Source organism: Heteronotia binoei, chromosome 1 (genome assembly GCF_032191835.1).
Source record: "Heteronotia binoei isolate CCM8104 ecotype False Entrance Well chromosome 1, APGP_CSIRO_Hbin_v1, whole genome shotgun sequence".
NCBI classification, from domain to species: Eukaryota; Metazoa; Chordata; class Lepidosauria; order Squamata; family Gekkonidae; genus Heteronotia; species Heteronotia binoei.
The window spans coordinates 77,745,414-77,766,763 of NC_083223.1; the positions used below are offsets into that span (position 1 = coordinate 77,745,414).

Consider the following 21,350-nt stretch of genomic DNA (forward strand, 5'->3'; position numbering starts at 1 on the left):
TGTAGTACAGCTATCACTGGGTACACAGCACCTGCTTTAGAATTTTAAGAATCTACTCCCCTTCCTCTCCCAGTGGTGGCTTACAAGCCGATTTGGGTCCCCCAGCCATTTTTCCACAAGGAAACAACTCTGAAAGGAAAGGTTTTTCCACTGTTTTTGCTGCTTCATGCGGTGTATTCTGTGCATATGGAGCAGCAAAAACAGGAAAATATCCCCCCTCCCATCACCATTTCCATGTGGGAAAATGACATTGAAAAGGCAGAAGCAACTACACACTGAGTGAGTCCACACACTGACAAGTGAGACCCAGGAATCTACCGCCACTTCTCCCATCCTCCTCACGTGCATCTTGAGTACCACCTTGACAATGCAGGATCTAAAGCCATAAAATGGGGCATACTCCCAGGAATGTATACCTAGGAGTGCTGGCTATGATGCTGGGTGTGTATGTATGTGTGTGTGAAAAGGATGCTGTCAGCCCCATACTGGGTTGTTGGCATGGTTCTTTGTGAAGGTGCCCCATCCTCCCACACAGTGGGGATGGGGAACAATTGGAGTTCAGAGCATGACTGGAAGATGCCTCCCCATGTTCGGTGGAATTGCTGGCCAAGCAGTACTCCGCAGCAGCAGAAATCAAAAGAGAAGGCACAGTTGACATGCATGTTCACCCAGCAGATCAGTAAGTGTCATTTGGATGGCTATGGCCAGGGCTTTTTTTGAGCAGAAATGCACAAGAATGCAGTTTCGACTGGCTTGGTGCCAGAGGGTGTGGCCTAATATGCAAAAGAGTTCCTGCTAGACTTTTTCTACAAAAAAAAGCCCTGGCTATGGCATGTGCCGCCACCACCACTACAGTAGCATTCAGGTTTGGGGAAATCCAGTAAGATTTGTAACTTTCTTTTCCCATACAAGTTTATGCAAAAGTTCAATTTAGGCTCCATTGAATTCAATTAAGAATTCTCAGTCCTAAAAGAGATCCAAAATAATGGTGAGGTTTTTTGTTAAATTTCAAGGGCCATTGAGCTTTCCTTCAAGATTATGTAAAAAGTAAAAACTTGGGGAGGTGATTTGGAAAGTGATTGTAAGCCTTCATCTCATCTGATTGTGGAACATGAGAGACTGATATTAATTCACAGCACATTAACTGTTTTATTTCAGTTTTATGTGAAAATGGTCAAGTCAGAATGTCAGAGAGGTTTCCATTTTAATTGTGGCAGGTGAAAAGGCGACAGGAATGAGAGAAACTTCATATAACTAAATAGAATAGATAGTTTCTCACAAAAAAAGAAGCTGTTTTGTTCTACAGACCAATGTTTATAACTGTTGAGAGAAATCACTTGGCTGTCACTCCTTAGATAAACAGGAATAAGCTTATTTATTTCAAAATTAGTAAAGTCTGTGGAGTCAGGAATATACACATAGGCTCATATTTTCCTTTAACATTTGATAGGGATCACACACACTCTTTCCTAGGAGCTGTTTCCTTCAGGAAGGGAATACTGGTTTCAGTTCCCTATTTTAGGATCCTCTTTGATCCTTCGGTTTTAACCGCCATTTTCAACTGCCATTCCCTCAAGTCAGCAGTAGAATTTCATTTGAACTCCCTATCAATTAAGGTTCTTGGTTTGTTATAGTGCATCAGCAGTTAGCTGTCCATTACAACTTTCTATATCAAATGGGTTGAAGAGATAATCTAGAGATTTGAAGCTGATGAGAAACAGCTCTATTTCGCAGCTAAATCCAGGGAGGCAGTAGAAGTACTAAACCAGTGTCTAGAGAGTGAAGGGCTAGATGAGTATAAATAAATTGAAACTTAATAGAAGGTAGAAATAAAACTGATATAGTAATAATTGCTTCACCTGTTCCAGAGTTAGAATTCCCTTCTACCAGTTAAGGGGAGCTTTCGAGCTGCTGCTGTTCTTGGAGAAAGCTAGCCTAGGAATCATGGTCATACATAACTTAATGATATCCAGATAAGAGAATAGTAGAAAGCAATACATGGGGCTGTTGTTGAAGACAGAATGGAAACCTGAATTGATGGAAATGAAGCTTCAATAGTCCTTATGGGGACATACTGGAACCATCATATAAAGTCAGAAATCCATTTCTAGGCTCAGTTCAAAGTGCTGTTTTGACCTTAAAAGTCCTTGATGGCTTGGGTCCAGAGAATCTACTCCTCCCATACCTACCTGCCTGGGTTTTAAGTTCTCAGCATGGTACCTTCCTGTGGAAACTGGCCTTTGCTGAGTTGAGATTGGCTGGGATCCATGAGAGGGCTTTTCAGCCACTGTTCAGATGAATTCCTTCCTCTGGAGGATGAGGCTGCTGCCATGCCTACCAGCCTTTGGGACTGAATTAAAAACATTCACCCCAGAAGCCTGGATTAATTTGGGATAGTACGTTGTTTTACTCTAGAACTTATTTTAGATTGTTTCATGTTATTTGTGTTAATAAGAAAGTATTTTTATTTGAATTATATCATAGAAAAAAACAACATTCTTACAATCAGTCAATCAAAAGTTTATTGTTTGTGGCCAAAGACCATCACAATTGAACAGATAAAACAAAAAGAACAACAAATAATAAAGCTATAACTTTGAAACACATAAAGGTTCATTAAAACAAATTATCACTGGTGAAGGAGTCTTACACTCAACCATTAAGAACAGCTCAAGCCTGAATTTTCTTAGCTGGGCAAATTGTGCTACTTCACATATGAATCTACACCGGAAAGAACGAGGCATAGTTTTTCCACCATGTAGGAGAAAACTAGGCCTTTTAAAATTTCTCCAATGAATTTGTTTCTGGAATTTGTATACAAAGGCAGAACAGAATGTAGTGTGGAAGGTCTTTGGGGGACTAAAGCTCCACAAAAATGGGCAGCAATCAGTATTTGTGTATAGTGGCCATCTAGAAGGCATGGTTTGAAACCTCAAAGAAGTTAAAGCCATTCTAAGAATAGGAAAGATGATTTTGGTGTGTCCCCTCTTGAACAATTTGAACCAAGGAGGAAATTTGGAACCGAGAAGTATGCTTTTGTCCAGCAAAGCATAGATCTTAAAGATCCAGTCTTGTATATTGCGACTGGGCGACACCCCGAAAGTCATCCACCTTAAGGGCCTAGAAAGCAGAATTACAGCATATTATAAAGAATGTCCATTGGACTGCAACTGTTTTTAATTCATCGATTTTACTGTTTTTATATATATTTTGTTGTACATCGCCTAGAGTCTAGCATTGGCTGGGATGAGGCGATTCATATATTTAATAGATGATGATGATGGAGAATACTGTTGAAGCCAGCTATGCAAATAGCATCTGAATTCAGCAGTGCATTGCTCTCCCTCAGAAGAGGTTTAGTGGAGAGATTCCATTGCTTTCTCCAGAACAGAAATAAGACCAGGTGTAAATGGGGTCTAACAGAAGATAACTTAAGTTCAGCCATACTAGAGCACCATGAGCCAAAGCTAGGATTCTCTTTTATAAGAGATTTTGGATTAGTTCTAGAGTTGAAATCAAATGTTCATTCCAACCCCAGATCTCTGCACCTTATAAAAGCAGATGGATGGCTTTGCAATGGAACACTTTCAAGGCTGGTTCAACTAAAAATCCTCCTTTTGAGGTACAAAATTTGAAGATGTTCCCAGTGTTTTTTTTGAGACTGAGGCTTTTAATATTGCCATTTGCCATGTGGGCTTTCCATGATTGGATTTCACTAAATGTCACCACATCTATTGACCATCTAAATCTTGGAGTTCTCTTCCCAAAGACCATTGCATTGGTCTTAGTAAAGCAGATGTTTAAGGCCTCATTCTTATAGGAATGGCCCAGTTTGTGTAAGATCCTCAACCCAATGCAAGTTAAAGACACCAACACTATGTCATTTGCCTATGGGAATACAGATACTTTCTGCCCCCCCCCCCCCCCAAGGATGGTAGAAAGAATTTAGGGCCAGGAAGATTGGGACTATATCATTTAAATATAGATTGAAAAACAATGGGGCCATTATATACTTCTGGTTGACCCTCATTCCCACCCCAGGTAATTGGAATCTCCTCTGTTAAAGTGCTTGTAGGGCCCAGCTTAACTCTAGCAGTTGTGTTAGAATCCTGCTGCAAAAGTGCACTGATAGGGTATTACTCAACATTTGCAAAAGTGCCCTATGTACAGGGGTGGAATTCTAGCAGAAATTCCTTTGCATATTAGGCCACGCACCCCTGATGTAGCCAATCCTCCAAGAGCTTACAAGGCTCTTTTTTGTAAGCTCATGGAGGATTGACTACATTAGGGGTGTATGTTCTAATATGCAAAGGAGCTCCTGCTAGAATTCCACCCAGCCTATGTATATTCTTTCTGTGCATCATATCCCCCTATATATTGTAGAGATGTTTGGTTTTAAGTAGTAAACCATAGTGACAAAACTGAATTATTATTTGGGAGCTGTATTCATTAAAGGCATGTTCTCAGGAGACATGACTGTCCCTGTTTCTTATTTTATATAATGGTGCCAATACAAAGATGGTTACATGAAGTATAAAAATGATTTTCCAAATGATGAATTCCTAGGTTTGCAATGTTGCTATTGTAGTTTCATAAAAATTATATGATATTGACATGAGCAACCTGAATAACATAGCGGGATAAACAATAAACAAGAATCCTTCTGCCAAGGTTTTCTGACAACTGCTTTGCTTTAAAAGAATTAAACAGTAGAACCACTTTTGTATGTTTAATTGCAAATTGACAGATCTGGTTTTCACAGGAGGAGCCTAAGAATGTAGATTTTTAATACAATCCAAAACAAAGATACAGTAAATCATCTTGATACAAATATTTATATGTTTTGCCATGTTTACTTGTCAGACTCTTGGCATTGGTTGCAGACAGAAATGTATCAGCTTTTACCATTTTTCTGCCAGTCATAACTGCCATATCTCTGCCAGTAAAACTTGATTTCATTTCAGAGTTCTGATATCAGTATCACAAATTAATTTGAGAGGTAAAACTACCCAGATTATTTTGGAATACATATGGTCCATGGAATAGGAACAGGTTCAGTCTTGTAAAACCTACAGAGCTGCTGCCAGTCTCAGTAGACAATATTGGTCCAAATGGACCAATGGATATGTCCATATGTCCAAGTCTTTCTTTAAACCAGAATGTTACATAATAACTGTTTTCCACATTGTTCTCATATTCCAGGAAACAATCCCACTGTGAAAATTGTGTATTAGAAATACAACCCATATCTGATTGGACATTGATCTCTTTTAAACTATTCCTGACTTTTGGCTGCTCTATAATTTATTCTTCTCCATTCATCTGGAATCAACCCAGATTTGATGTTCAAAGTTCATGTTCCAGTTGTTGACTAAAATAAACAGTTTTTAAAGTTTATGGATTTAAAGTAAACAGTTTGTTGCATGAAGACACACATTTTTATTTATCCCATATGAGTTCATGGCATGTGTCAAATTCAATATGCACTGTAAATATCTAATTCACCATTGTTCAAAAGATCCTTTCTTCATAGGCCATGATTATTTGTTCATAAGGGACATATTGATAAACGAATTGACGCTAATTACTAGAGATGCATGGACCTTGAAGAACTGATTCCCCCCTCCATGCTTTTGTTAACATTGTGATAACGTTAGATAACTTGAGATTAACTTTAGGATCAGGAATACTAGTCATCCCATGCATTGGTAATGACTCGGAGCTTGCACATGGGACTATCTTTACCTTTAGATCATTTGAGATTAACTTTAGGAACAGGAATGCTAGGAGACCTCTTGTACAATATATTAAGTTTCTGGAAATATATTGATTTCGAACTAATGAAGAACCTTCTACCAGAAGCCAAAAATATTGTTTCTTTGTAACATAAAGGTGGGGGGAAAACCACCTTGCTGTTAGAGCTGCCAAACCACAGGTCCGGGTGGGGGTTCTCCCGCTCGGGAGGTTCCCAACCCACCGGCCCACATTGGGCTGGTGGGGAAAACCTCCCCCAATGTTGCTGGTGCAATGATGTCACCCGGAAGTGATGTCATAAAAATGGCGATGCCCATGTGGGTCCACTCTAGGTGTTTCTGGGAAAACTCTATGGTCTCTAGCTATTTGGGAGGCAACTCTATGGCTCTAGCTATTTGGGAGGTAAAAACTCTATGGTGCATAGGTACCATAGAGTTTTTACCTCCCAAATGGCTAGATTGTCCAGGAAAACCATAGAATTTTCCTGGAAATACCTAGAGCAGACCTGCACTGGTGCCACCATTTTGATGATGTCACTTCAGGGTGACATCATCGCGGAGCGTGCGCGCTCCATGCATGAGAGAGAGTCCCCCGCTATGGGAAGCAGGGGACTTGGCAACCCTACTTTCTGTAGGTGAAATAAGATATTTCACAGGCTTTTTGAATTAAACTACAATTGTCTGAGTAACTGGAATTTGTTTTAATTTGCAACAGCATTGTTTTTAACATTTAATGATTTGAAATTATGTTGGACCTTTCATATTGCTTTTGTTGTAAAGGCATGGCGGAGGAAGTCATTGTGCCATGTTTGTGATGTAATAATGGAGATTTTCTTCTCATCTACCATGGGTCATAGGCATTACTACTTCTGTCCTGAATGTAATGAAGAAAACAATATTCCTTTTGTTTGTCAAGTATGCCCACTGGATATACAAGAACATCAAGTATTAAAAAAATTAGAGCAATATGCAGATACCCTTCATTTCTTTCCCAGTCTCCACACATAGAAATTTCACACTGCCATTCCCTGATAACAGTGCCCCTATGGCTGGATAAATGTGCTAGAGGACCAATTTCATGCACCTAGTGGCAGGTTACCAAAAGCCCCAGGGAGGCCCACAGAAATATTTCTGCTTTCTATAACCTGGAGCCAACCCAAACATCATAGGAAAGAAAATTAGAGGACTTAGCAAGCTCCATGCCCTCCTGCCTGGTGACCAGGACCTTTAGAATTTTGTTCCCTCCTGGTTTCCCCGTCATTAATCTAGTTTAACAGCATGCATAAGTGACTGACCTATGCACTTACCTTACTTCGACTTACCTTACATCTTTTAAATTTTGTTTACTGTACAGTTTGGAGAGGCGTTTTTTGGGAAATCAGTGACAAGGGCCAGGCAGTGTTCTCCTTAAATACGCCTACCCTAAGAGCATCCTGACAGAAGCTGGGTTCAGGTAGCTGGCTCATGGTTGACTCAGCCTTCCATCCTTCTGAGGTCGGTAAAATGAATACCCAGCTTGCTGGGGGGGAAATGTAGATGACTGGGGAAGGCAATGGCAAATCACCCCATAAAAAAGTCTGCCATGAAAATGTTATGAGGTGATGTCACTCCAGAGTCAGAAATGACTGGTGCTTGCACAGGGGACTATTATTACCTTTAAGAGAAAGAATGAGATCAACAGGGCTTTTTTGGAGCACAAACACACAGGAACACAGTTCTGGCTGCCTTGGTGTCAGGGACATGGACTAATATGCAAATGAGTTCCTGCAGGGCTTTGTCTACAAAAAAAGCCCTGGAGATCAATATCCGCTGAAGCAATGACTCAGCAATAATAAGTTCTAATTCAACATTCAATTTCAAATGGCATACTTAATTAGAATTTAATGCAACAAGAATGATTACCAGTATCATCCTAAACATTGCTGCATCCTTCTGAGCCCATTGAAATCAATGAGCTTAGTTCTGCTCAGGATGCTACTGTGTATGTAGCTAAAATTCCAGACAAAGAGGCTTGTACTTTCATGCTGTGTATATCATGATACTTGAAAATAGGGAAACTCTGTAAAAGATTAATTTCAGCTGCCTGCAGCATTGTTATAATAAAATCACATCGAAAATTATGCCTTTGGTATTAACTGTTTCATATTTCCAAAGTAGTTAAGATTTTAGACAATATATGTTCTGCAAGTGAACAGTGGCAACCTTCACAGGGTGGTGATTATTTCCAGTGCCTGCAGATATTCTTTAAATTGTTAAATGCACTTACAGTTTTCCAATACATCAACAGGCCTGGACACTTTCTGTCTTAACCTCCCTGTTACAGCTGCCATGTTAAATTTAGTCATGAGTTCTGTAAAGGGAGCAGATTGTCCACCACAGTCAGGTAAACACAGGAAACAGAAATATTGACACAAGACTTTTACAGGACAATTAAACAAGTAATGAAAGAAGTGCAGTTCCGAAGCCACAGTGAACAGGAAAGTCAGGCTCAGCACCACATTCTGGCATGTGCCTGATGCCTGACACTTTGAGAATAGCATTCTAGCATTGGCAGTTCTCTGTCGATGGGCATTAGGAACAGGGCTTGTATGGAGCAAAGCTCTGGGGATATTTTTGTTGAGCTAAACTAGATATCATTCCGCCTCACCTCAATGGAATTCTATTCTTAAATCCATCTTCCTTTTGCAGGGCCAGATCTACATATTTTTTGAGGAGGGACAAAAGTAAAAAATGGCGCCCCTTATATTTTTCCTTTGTATATACGTATATGATCAATATTTAAAATATAGATATATAATAAACAACTCCAGAAGAAATGAAACAACAAACTAATGAATTATTTGATCTTTGGCTTTTTCAGTGATGATGGAATAACTGTATCAATTCTAAATGTATATATTTGTTATCTATTGTTATACATTGTCCAGAGCCCTGCACTAGCTGGGATGGGGTGATTTATTAAGTTGATTCAATCAATTAACCAATACATTAATGTAGTACTACTACATGTAATTACTACATGGACTATGTAATTACACCACTGTAGAAAAAGCTGTAGAAAAGCTCATGCTTTGCTTCAGTTATGTAACGTGTTGCCTCCAAGCTGAGTTTGTGTGAGCTGGCTCACAGTTTTTTAGCCTCCAGCTCACACATTTTTGTGCTAGCTCAGGAAAAATGGCCCCAGAGCAAACTAATTTATGCAGTAGCTCACCACTTTATTGCTAGTAGTTCACAAAGTTGAATTTTTGCTCACAAGACTCCACAGCTTAGAGGGAGTATTCTTCTGTTTGGTCAAGGCAGTTCCTTCAATGGGACCTTTGCAAATAAATTGCCTGTCAGATGAGGGACAGAATAAAAGCCAGAACAGCCCAGAATGGGCCTCAAACAATGTTAGCTGCCACAAAAAACACTGGGATGCATCACAGACACTTGAGAACACTATTCTAGAACAGAAAAAGCAGAACTCACACATCCTTATTACCCTGTTCCAGGCCAAAATGCCTCTGGAATAGGCCAGAATGGGCATCAAACAAACTGGGCTCCCACAAAAAACACTGGGATGCATCACAGTCACTTGAGAACAATATTCTTGAACAGAAAAAGTAGAACTCACACGTCCTTATTACCCCGTTCCTGGCCAAAGTGCCTCCAGAACACCCTGGAACTGGCTGGAACCGGCGTCAAACAGCCTGGGTTGCCACAAAAAACACTGGGATGCATCACTGAAGAACAAGATTCCAGAAAAGAAAAACTGGAACTCAGACATCTTTATGAGCCCATTCCCAGCCGAAATACCTCCAGAACATCCTGGAACGAGCCGGAACAGGCATGAAACAGGCCTGTTCTGGGATGTTCTGGAGGCCAGGTCCTCACAGGCCATGCTGACCATGGGGACGACCAGTGCGATGCTCACTGTGTCAGACAAGAGCATTTCTGTGTGGGTCTTGAAGGGCCCAAGAACCTCCACAGTCTGAGAAATAACTACCTCTTGGGTGAGATGGTTCTCATGCCGAAAGACCCTCGTCTCAGAGACAAAGGCATCCAGGGCTGCTCTCTACTCCACCATGCGTTCCAGCATGGCACAGGTGGAGTTCCAGCATGTGCTGATGTCACCAATCAGGTGGTGCCCTGGCACACCTGTCAGTGTCTGTTTCTCATGCAGCAGATATGAGTCCGTATTGCTGCGTGAGAAGTGACCTGTGATGTGCTGACACTTCTGGAGCAGAAGTCAGTACTCATGGGTTGCAGATAGATACCGACAATCCTGGCTTTTCGTCTGGCCCAATGGATCCTTAACCACAAGGTGGAGAAGGTGGGCCACGCAAGGAAGGCCTTTTAGGCCCTGATGCTGGACAGCCGCCTTGATGTTGGAGCCACCGTCAGTCATCACAAAGCCTGTGGCTACGTCCCTGCAGCCTACCCAGCTGTCTAACTGCCATGAGAGGATGGCTCTGAGAGTGTCTGCCATGTGTGGCATGTTGACTGCTTCGGTGTGCAGCAAGGCCCAGCAATAGCCAGCCTGGCAGCCCTGATCCTGCCGCCGCTACTGCCACCCCCACCCTGCATCTCACTGGGTTGCTACCAATGTGCAGTCAGGGAGAGATACCCCTCGAATGCGGCGGCTCTATGCACAGGTGGGGGAAAAACCTGGGTCCTCCTCCTCCTTCTCTCCCTTCCCTCCACCCCTCTAGTCTTCTCCTTGGCCTTGCCCCCAGGGCCCCTGTTCTGCTGCCTGTCACTCATGTTGAGAGCTCCAGATATCTGAGGTGAAATGAACAGTCCCCCTGGCAGCATGGGACAAATGCTTCTTCACCACAGATCTGGGCCGCGGTCACACACACACCATTAAATCCATCCCTAACCCATTGCTATTATACCCCGCAGCTTTTTTACAACAAATTTCCTGATCAGACATCCCTCCATCCTTCAGTTCTAAGCAGCGTTGGTCCCGTAGTTGGTTGATCAGAGGTCTCAACCGGACCTCATTTTTTGAGATGGCATTCCACACTTGCGCAAGTGCAGTACCGTGGGATATCGTGCTTGGCTTTTTTTTTTAAAGGTGCCAGAAAAGGTGGGCAATCTGCCACCCCTCATTTAAACACCCCATCGTGGTATTAACATGGGGGGGGGGCGCACGGCAACTTTCTTTGCTGTCTCTCCGCCTGGTGGGGAGACAGCAAAGATGGGTGAGCTTCCTCCCCCCCATTTAAACACCCCAACGTGGTGTTTAAATGGGGGGGGGGAGCACGGCAACTCTCTTTGCTGTCTCTTCGCCTGGTGGGGAGACAGCAAAAGTGGGGGATCTTCCTCCCCCCATTTAAACACCCCACCATGGTGTTTAAATGGGGGGGGGGAGCACGGCAACTCTCTTTGCTGTCTCTCCGCCTGGCGGGGAGATAGCAAAGGTGGGTCATCTTCCTCCCCTGGCAGGGAGACAGCAAAGGTGGGCGATCTGCCTCCTCCCCCCATTTAGAAAAGGTCCCCTGTGCAAGCACCAGTCGTTTTCAACTCTGGGGTAACACTGCTTTCACAAAGTTTTCATGGCAGTCCTTTTACGGGGTGGTTTGCCATTGCCTTCCCCGGTCATTACACTTCCCCCCCAGCAAGCTGTGTGTAGTGTATGGCGCCCACTGAAGGCAACCAGTTCATAAAGACCACGATAGCAGAATAACACCCATCCACCCCAGCCGCGGAGGCAACTGAGTAACACCCAAGTGCCTCCGCGCTGGGCGCGCCAATCCGCCAATCGCAGCGTGTGGCGGGAAATTCGGACGGTCAACATTGGACCGGCCAGAAGGTTGAATAGTCCGGCAACTGTATATATGCGGGAGCCGGCCCGCGTGTTCGCTCTCTCCATCTTGTATCGTACCGTGGAATAAACCCATGTTGCCCTACTCTCGTCTCCACGTGTGGTACTTTACAGTAACTCTCCTCCCCCCTTAGTTAGTAATATAGTCCTGGAGGTAGGCAGGGGGTCGACGCTCCCGTGCAGAACGCCTCGGTGTTGCTTGTGGTGCCGGGGTTGCTTCCGCCTCTGGGGTTTCCCCGGGGGTCTGAGCGTTGGTGGGTTGTGGGTCGGGGTCCGATGGTGGGTCCGCCTCTGCCGGTGTGTGTGGCCTTGGTGCCGGTGCGGGTGTCGTTGGGCTCTCCGCGGGCCTGGCCCCCTCCCTCATTTCCAGGGGTACCTCCGGGAGGGTCCGGCGGCGTAACTGATCGATGTGCCGGTGTAGAATCTGGCCCCCGTCGGTGGAGACCTCGTAGTGGCGGGATCCCATAACCCGTAATACCCGCCCGGTGACCCATTCTGGGCCTGCCGCGTAGTTGCGGGCGAACACCGGGTCTCCCGCGAAGAACCCCCTAGTCGCGTCTCTGACCTCTGGGGACCCGCGCACGTCTGGGGCTCGGTCGGGGTTTAGCCGATCTAGCCTTGTGGTGAGTTTGCGTCCCATGAGGAGCTCGGCTGGGCTAACCCCTGTGACTGGGTTGGGAATGACCCGGTTGTCAAAGAGGAACGCGGCTAGCCGGTGGTCCCAATCGCCCTGCACTATTCTGCCCAGGGCCTCTTTTGTTGTTCGGACCATCCGCTCGGCCTGGCCGTTGGTGGCCGGGTGGAAGGGCGCTGACCGGATGTGCCTAATGAGGTACCTCTGGAGGAACCCCTGGAAGTCCCCCGAGGTGAATGCTGCCCCGTTGTCCGAGACTATGGTGTCCGGAATACCGTGGGTGCACAGGACCTTACGTAATGCCCTAATGGCTGCAGCTGATGAGGTGGACCCTACGGGGATGACCTCTAACCATTTTGTGTATGCATCCACGATGATTAGGAAGATCTGTCCCTGGAACGGCCCAGCAAAATCGATGTGTAGCCTGGACCACGGTTTCCTGGTGGTCTCCCATCGTGTAGCTGGGGCACTGGGTGGGTCCGGCCGCGACTCTTGGCATGTGCCGCATCTCCGGACCCAGTCCTCTATCTCACTGTCCATCCCCGGCCACCATACGTAACTTCTGGCTAGGGCTTTCATTCTCACGATGCCTGGGTGTGTTTCGTGGAGTGATTCCAGGACCCGTTTCTGCAGAGGGGGGGGGGACTACTACCCTGCTTCCCCATAACAGGCACCCTTTGTGTGCTGCGAGTTCCTCCCTCCGCATTTTGTAGGGTTTGAACTCTTCCCCCATGTTCTCCTCTGGCCACCCCCTCACCACCCAGTCGAGCACCCGCGCTAGGGTTTTGTCTTTTCTGGTGGTTTTAGCCACCTCTGCCGCATGGAGGGGTTGCTCCGGCAGTGACTCGATTGACATGACCTGGTGAGCTGGGGCTGGATCGGGGCCTGTGTCCGGGAGCGGCAACCGGCTGAGAGCGTCCGCGTGGCCCATTGCCTTGCCCGCCCTGTGAACCAGCGTGTAGGTGTACGAGTTAAGGAATTGATTCCATCTCAACACCCTCTGGGACAGGATTTGGGGAGTTTGTCGGTCTGGGGCCAGCAGACCCAAGAGCGGCTTATGGTCCGTCGCTATTGTGAACCGGCGCCCATATAAATAATCGTTGAATTTATGGACCCCCGCCACTATGGCCAGGGCCTCCTTGTCGATTTGCGCGTAGTTCCGTTCCGCCGAGGTCAGGGTGCGCGAGTAGTATGCGACCGGGACCTCCCGGCCATCCGGTAACTGGTGCCCCAGGACAGCGCCCACCCCGTACGGCGATGCATCGCAAGCCAGGATGACCGGGAGGCGCTCGTCGAAGTGATGCAGCACCGCGTTGGAGATGAGGACGTCCTTAACTGCCTGGAAGGCGGCGGCTTGCCTCTTTCCCCACACCCATGGAGCTTTTTTGTCCAGTAGACGGTGTAGGGGTTCGGCAAGGGCCGCCTTGTGGGGTATGAACGTGTGGTAAAAATTGAGGACCCCCAGGAAACTCTGGAGTTCCGCTTTACACATGGGGGCAGGGGCTTGCACAATGGCCCTGGTCTTTTCTTCGGTCGGGTGGATTCCCTCTGCGTCCACTGCGAATCCCAGGAACTCCACCCGGGGCACCCCCAACATGCACTTCTCCCTCTTAACTTTCAGTCCAGCGGCTTGGAAACGGCGGAGCACCTCCCGGAGGCGGTTGCGGAATTCCTCCGGGTCCGGGGCGGCGATTAAAACATCGTCGAAAAACGGCTGGACTCCGGGGATCCCTTTCAGGAGAGCATCCATTATACTCTGGAAGATTCCCGGAGCCACGCTAACCCCGAACTGTAACCTGTTCACCCTGAACGCCCCCCTGTGGGTGACTATCGTTTGTGCCTCCGCTGTTTTGGCGTCCACCGGGAGCTGCTGGTAGGCTTGGGCCAGGTCCAGCTTCCCGAAAATCTTGGACCCCGCAAGGGCTGCCAGCACGTGGCTGACCACTGGCACCGGGTATGGGTTGTCTTGGAGCGCTTTGTTAATTGTGCACTTGTAATCTGCACATATTCGCACGTCCCCGTTAGGTTTGACCGGGGTCACTATGGGGGTTTCCCACGGGGCGTAGTCGACCGGCTCCAGGACCCCTTGGGCTACAAGGCGGTCCAACTCTGCCTCGATCTTGGGCTTTAAGGCGAAGGGGACCCGCCTTGCTTTGAGCCGGATCGGTCTGACCGTCGGGTCGAGCGGTAGGGAGATGGCCGGGCCCTTGTAGCTCCCTAGCGACCCATCAAAAACGTCGGGGAATTCTCCGCACACCCCCCCGAACCCCCCAGTAGTGGCTGTGCGCGCCACCTCTACTCTGATTCCCAGGGGGCCAAACCATGCTAGCCCCAACAGGGTGGTAAGTGGCCGCTTGACCACCAGGATGTCCAGGGGGCCTCTGAAGGACCCCCGCTCCACCTGCACCCGTGCCCACCCCGCTATTTGGACCGGGTTTTGCTGGAAGTCCCGCAATATGAAATTGGCTGGTCGCAGCTGCAGCCCCTGGCCGGGCCGTAGCCTTCTCAGGGTCTCCTCCGCAATTATGGAGATGGAGGAGCCTGAGTCCACTTCCATGGTGCAGGGGGCCCCGTCTATGAGGACCGCCATCGTTATCTTGTTGGGGGTGGTGAGGGGCAAATTCAGTACCTGAAGTGAGGTGGAGGCGGTGGAGTGGGACTCTGCGGACTCGTGGTGGGCGGTCGGTCGCTGGCGGTTGGGCTTGGTGCGGCAAGCCCGCGCTATGTGGCCGGTCTTTCCGCAGCTCCGGCAGTCCCAGGTCCGGTACTGGCAGTCCCGCCGATCGTGGGGGTCGCCGCAGCTGGCACACTTGGCCCTTTCGTTGGTGCGCTGGCTCGGTCGTTCGTTGGCTCGGGGTCGCTGTGAAGCTCGGGCGACGGATCCTGGGGCGCGTCGCGTCTGGACAGCTTCTCCCTCGTCCTGGAGCTCGGGGTCCAGCTCCTCGTGGTGGGCGGTCTCGGTCTTTGCCCGGGGAAACGTCCGGGCGGTCCTTTCGCTCGCCACTGCCTCGCTGAAGGCTCCCTGGAGGGTGAGCTCTTCTTTGGCGAAGAGCTTCTGCTGGAGCCTTTCGTCGCGGAGGCCCCACGTGAATCTGTCGGCCAGGGTTTCTTCCAGCTGGGGAAAGTTGCAGTTCCCGGCGAGTTTTCGGAGGGCCGCCAGGTAGTCGGCGGCGGACTCTCCCGCGGTCTGGTCCCGTTTGTGGAACAGGAATCTGCGAGCCACCCGTGAGGGCTGTGGTGAGAAGTGGCCCGTGAGGAGTCGGATGATCTCGTCGTAGGACTTCTCCGCCAGGCGGGCGGGCGCCGAGAGACCCTTAGCGATCTCGAACGTGGCAGGCCCGCAGACGCTTAGGAGCACATCCCGCTTCGCCCCGGCGTCGGTGATCTTGTTGGCCCGGAGATAGAACTCGACCCGTTCCGAGTAGGACTCCCAGCCCTCGGGATTGGCAGGGTCGAAGGGCTCGAGGTAGCCGGTGATTCCGCCCTGGTTGGCCATGATGGCGGCGGCGGTCGTTCGTTGCCCAGATCTCCGTCGTAGCCGATGAGGCTAGGATCCCATCCTCGTCGCCACTGTAAAGTACCACACGTGGAGACGAGAGTAGGGCAACATGGGTTTATTCCACGGTACGATACAAGATGGAGAGAGCGAACACGCGGGCCGGCTCCCGCATATATACAGTTGCCGGACTATTCAACCTTCTGGCCGGTCCAATGTTGACCGTCCGAATTTCCCGCCACACGCTGTGATTGGCGGATTGGCGCGCCCAGCACGGAGGCACTTGGGTGTTACTCAGTTGCCTCCGCGGCTGGGGTGGATGGGTGTTATTCTGCTATCGTGGTCTTTATGAACTGGTTGCCTTCAGTGGGCGCCATACACTACACTGTGTACATATTTTACCGACCTCAGAAGGTTGGAAGGCTGAGTCAACAATTGCTGGCCCAATGATATCATTTGGAGTGGGCTCTCGCAGGGAAGTGGATGTGTGCTTGCGATGAGTCGGCTACAATGGAGCGTTCAAACATAGAAAGTACGCGCAGGAGTCGTCGGAAGCATTCTTATTCCAGATTTAATGTACTATCAAAAAAGTCTGCGTCTCAGTCGTGGCAGTTCGGGATACAAACGAGCCAACGACCATTGCCAGATGCTGTTGTTTGGACAACCGCATACAATCCGACATGCATCTGGCTTTCATCCATGCCCATCTTGTCAGTTTATGTGCATCTGACCTCGGCCCTGGTCACCCTGAAAACAGATGGCACAATGGTCCTGCTAATGGTGGTTCTAGCAGGAACTTTGTAACAGGGTGCCAGGTACTTGAGCAACCCTAGCACCCCAGGATTCTCGACCACTGAAAATGGAAGCCCATGGACGACCAACCTAGCAAGGTTCCAGGCTATCACCCTCCTGCCATACCTGATTCCCCCTCTTGGCAACCAGGTGCCACCCCCACCAAACATCTCAGACAGAGATGCCTGGCATCCCTGCCCTGTCGTGGAACTCTCCTGGAGAGCTCTGGAGGTAGTCGCGGTGGGACAGACCTCCTGGCTGGGTGGTGTTGGTCACTTGGGCACCCCAGCACCAGTCTGCTTCTCCCCCTTAAGAAGCACCGCCTGGTGGTGCTTCTGCAGGTAGTTCCGCATCCCCCCCCGGAGTCAGGTGAGCATGGTCCCGCCCATGACTGATCCGGGCCCTGCACAGCTGGCACTGCATATAGAGTGGATCCCCCATAAGTCGGAAATGCTTCCAGACTTCGGAGGTATACGGATGCCCAAGCTGACCGGCAGCTTGGGTGTCCAGAGCCGCCACCTGTGAGGTGCTCGGGGCAGACACATCATGGTGGCAGGAGGGGCTGACTGCCAGGGGGAAGTGGGCGGAGATGGAGGCACCTCGTGTGTCTCCATTTCTTCCCCCTCCACCCCATGTGGCCTCCCCTCCTGGCCATCCCCTGAAGGACTGCTGGTGCCCGAAGGAGCCAAAGAAGGGGGCTGGTCCTCCTCAACCAGCTTTTCCTCTAGCTCCTGCACAACATTCTGCACTCTCCTTGGGGTGATCATTTTGGACAGATCATTTTTTGATGTTTGTTTTTTTTGGTCCCTAACCTGTCCTTCTTTGGGTTGGGGTAGTAGTAGTCTGGTAATGTTTAGGAGACTAGGTGATCCTGCCTCTACCTGGCCTCAGTTTTTAAAAGGCTACCTTGAGATGAAGGCAATCCTTGTTATATCCTCCTAGTTAAACTTCTCCTAACTAGATCTTGGGACAAACCGAATTTCCTTGCAAATGCAAACTAGAAATCAGGTGTCCCCTGTAACTAGAAAGAAGCTGTAGTTTACCCTATGGAAATCTAAGGATGCACTGGCTTTCAGTGGCTGAAAGCAAGATGCGCTGTAATCCTAGTCTCTTTAAAAGGGAGCCTGATGTGGTCTAGTAGTCACGCTGCCTTTTATGAGAAACCTAAAATCTTTTTAAATTGCCCCTATCTGGCCTAGTTGAATTTTGAATGATAAAGCCCTAAACTGGATTAATTTTTTTTTAAATTTCAAAAAATGCAATCCCTAAAAGCACCTTTATTAGTGGGGCAACCTATTTAGTGGCCCTAGCCAAACTGAAAGCACCCTCAGACTCCAAAAATAACTATAAAAACATGAAACTGACCCACCCCACACAGCCCACACACCAACCCCCTCATACCAACCAGAGGTAATTTAAAAAAAAAAACCCAAAACATGACAGAAAGAAACTTAACTTTTAACCCCCCCCCCCAAAAAAAAAACAGAACCAGGAAAGGGACAACAGAACAGGATGCAAAACCAACAACAGATCCAAACAAATCACTGAGAAAAGGCCAACAAACTCAACTGTTAAAAAAGTGACCTTTTTAACAACAAAAAAACCTCAGGCCAGATCAGTCAACACCCCCTCCCCCAAAACCAGAACCAGGAAAAGGGACAACAGGACAGGATGCAAAACCAACAATAACAGATCCAAACAAATCACTGAGAAAAGGCCAACAAACTCAATTGTTAAAAAACCTGACCTTTTAACAATAAAAATTAGGCCAAACAGCCCCCCCCCCATAAGAACCAGAACCAGAAGGGAAAAGGAACAACAGCAGCACAACACAGCAGCAACAAATCAAACACAGAATCCTCTTAAAACAGTAAAAAACTTAACTTTTAACAATACAGGAACTTTACTAACCCCTCCATGCAAAAAAACCTTCACCCTAACCCCAAGAAATCCAAGCCACCCAAATCAGGAAAAGTGAAAGGACACTGCACATATATCTCACTAAAGTAAGACATAGGCAAATTGGCAACCCCCCACCCCAGGTCCCCACCCTCAGCAGAACCCCCTAACCCTAACTCCAAATAAGCTACTCAGTACTCACCCACCCAAATCTGGATAAGTAAAGGGACTCTGAGTCTTAAAAAGTCCTTTTACTTTTATCCTGACTAAAATAAAAACAAGAACCCCAAGACTGTCTTACCTTAGACGTCTTCTCTTCTCCAGACAGGTCAGGCAAGGCTGAGAGAGAGCAGCAGCAGCTGAGGCCAAGGGCCAGCGCAGCACAATCTCTCTCTCACACCAACACAGCAGCAATGGAATGGAGTCCAGCCAGGCAGACTCCTTAAAAAGGTTCTCTGGCCCTACACAGAGCAGTTTCAAAAAATACCACTGCTCTGTGATTGGCCAGAGAACAGTGTTTACTTGGATACCCAAGTAAACAAAAGAACAACAATGTTGCTGATGGCTGGGGGATTAGCCCAGCCATCAGCTACACAACAGCCCTGCAAAGCATGCATTCGCAATGCATTTTGCAAATGCATGCTTTGGATTGGCTGCTGGGGCTCCTCTCCCCCTCCCTCCCTTATCCCAGGGAGGCTATGGGAGAGGTGGGAAAAGGCTTCCAAAGGCGGGAATGGAGGCAAGCAGCTTCCCTGAGACAGCAGAAGCTCCTTTCCCGCCTTTTCTATGGACTTCCAAATACTTCCGAATAATGTCTGTAAATTGGATTCGGAAGTATATGATGCCATATACTTCCGAATCAGGGGTATTCAGAGATCTCTTCGGTTCAGCCGAACCAAATGCACACCCTTAGTCTTTCTCCCTCCACTAAGAAATTCACATGCCAGACATTGTCTCCCCCCTCCTCAAGAGAAAGTATTGGGAAAGACCTGCTGCCGCTAGAAGTACTGGAGAGCTGCTGTTAGTCAGAGTAGACAATACTGACTATGGTCTGCCTTGATATGAGGCAGCTTTATATTACATTTCATATAGAGCAGTATTGCCGTCTATTAAAAACATTCATTTAATTCAGTTTCTCATGTAAGCATAATCTTGATCTTCCATACAATCACAATCAAGTCACAATCAACAGGAATTGTTTTATTTTTTTTTTATTCTGGTGACCAATGGGTTTAGAGGGTTTTGTTTTGAAGTTGTCTTGTGAATGCTGCCCAGCCCACATCGGAGGTGCTTGCCAGCCCCCGCCCCCCAGCTGTCCCCCCTCCAAAGCCAAGGGCCCCCCACCCCTTTGACTGCTGCCTTACGCGTGGCTGGTTGAGAGCGTGCAAGTGCCTGGCGCTGCCTCCTTGGCTTGTCCAAGGACAACTGGCTTGCTCCTCCCTCTGCCTTTTGCAGAGGCTGGAGGGGGGGGGGGAGTCTTTCTACTGCCTGGGAGCTGCCACAGGATGGAGACCCAGCAGCCAGTCAGCCAGGCATGCCGCGGGAGGAGGATCAAGCGTGCACACACACAGGGTTGTAGGGAGGTTTCAGCACGCTGCTTGAAGGAGAGTGGAGGTGCTTTAGGACCTTTCAGATTTCCAGCTGCCTCCAGCCATCCAGCCAAAGCCACTTCCCAAAATCTAGTATTTATACAAACTGCAAGATGAACTCCAACTCTGAATCTGAGTTATTTTGCATGCCCCCAAAAGCTTGCACCCAGACAGAATAAAGCTTTGTTGGTCTTAAGGTGCCACTGTGCTGCCAGCAATGCACACAGACCCAAGGAGAAGAAAGGGGGGAGGGAGCGGTGTTTGCGCCGCCCTCAGCTTTGAGGACAATGCCGCTGGGATGCCCTCACTTTCTCCTCCCCCGTCTGTGCACACAGAGCGGGGAGGAGAAAGGCAGGTGCTGCGTTTGCGCCCTCCTCACTTCCGAGGATGGTGCAAACACCACTAAGATGCCCTGCACACAGACTCAAGGAGGAGAAAAACGTGGGTGGGGTGGCCAATTTGGTGCCCCCCCCCAAATGGTGCCGGGGGCAGGCACCCCTCTTGCCCTCCCCTAGATCCTGCTCTGTCTTTTTGAGAGATGGAATGGGAGAGAGCAGAAGTTCTAGAAAATTAAAACTAATATACAAGACTGTATGGTGTGAAAGCTATCAAACCACTGATCAGGGAGACCTGGGTTTAAATCCCTGCTCTGTCAGGAATCTGGCTTGGGCCAGTCACTGTCTCTCAGGATGAATTTACAGATGAATTTACAGGTGCCTCTCAGCCCCACAGGACAAGAATGTAACCTGGATGCTGGAACTAAGGGCAAGTTTAAGGCCTAGGACCTCCTTTTTTAAAGCCCATAACCTTCCACTCACACATATAGTTTTAAGGAAAACAACTGTATTCATTACAAAAGGAAAGAATACAGTTTGGATCATTGGGTATGGCACTCTCCACCCCCAAAATGCTTTCCCTTTCCCAAATCAAATGTCTACTGTCCAAAGATGAGCAGTGGTCTATTAAGTCAGGGACTAATTCACTGTTCATTAAAAAGGCAGCTCTCTTCTAGTGTCCTGGATTTTGAAAGTACTGCCGCTTGGGAAAATCTGGTGCAACAGAAATTAGCTCCTGTGGTCCTATAGTCAGTGTCCTGGAAGTGTTGTATTCTTGCTGAAGCTGGTCCAGTATGAAACAACATTCTTAGGACCTCCCTCCTCACCAGGAACTGATTTCAGCCAACAGAAGTAGGTTTGCCAGCCCCCAGGTCCTGATGGGGGATCCTCCAGTTTTGCAGGCTCTCCTCCCTGCAAGCCAACAGCTGCCCTGAAGCTTTAAATCTTGGCAGACTTACAAGAAGCTTGGAAACTACTCATGTTTTGGAAGATGTGTGTGTGTTTAAATCTCAGTAGGAGGAAAGCTAGATGAGGATGGGTGG

General features: G+C 48.0%; 2 protein-coding genes across 3 annotated transcripts in view; one reads left to right on the plus strand and one right to left on the minus strand.

The window, feature by feature from the left end:
- Window positions 1-21,350, plus strand: part of BCKDHB (branched chain keto acid dehydrogenase E1 subunit beta) — a 176,997-nt gene that overhangs the window by 133,745 nt on the left and 21,902 nt on the right. The window lies entirely within an intron of this gene.
- LOC132567686 (uncharacterized protein K02A2.6-like) lies at window positions 12,338-15,668 on the minus strand (the record flags this gene model as incomplete). The annotated part of the gene is given in 5 exon segments (XM_060233397.1): window positions 12,338-12,826; window positions 12,828-12,948; window positions 13,102-13,526; window positions 13,611-14,387; window positions 15,324-15,668. Coding segments are annotated over 5 exon segments (2,157 nt in total), but the record flags the coding sequence as incomplete, so codon positions are not given.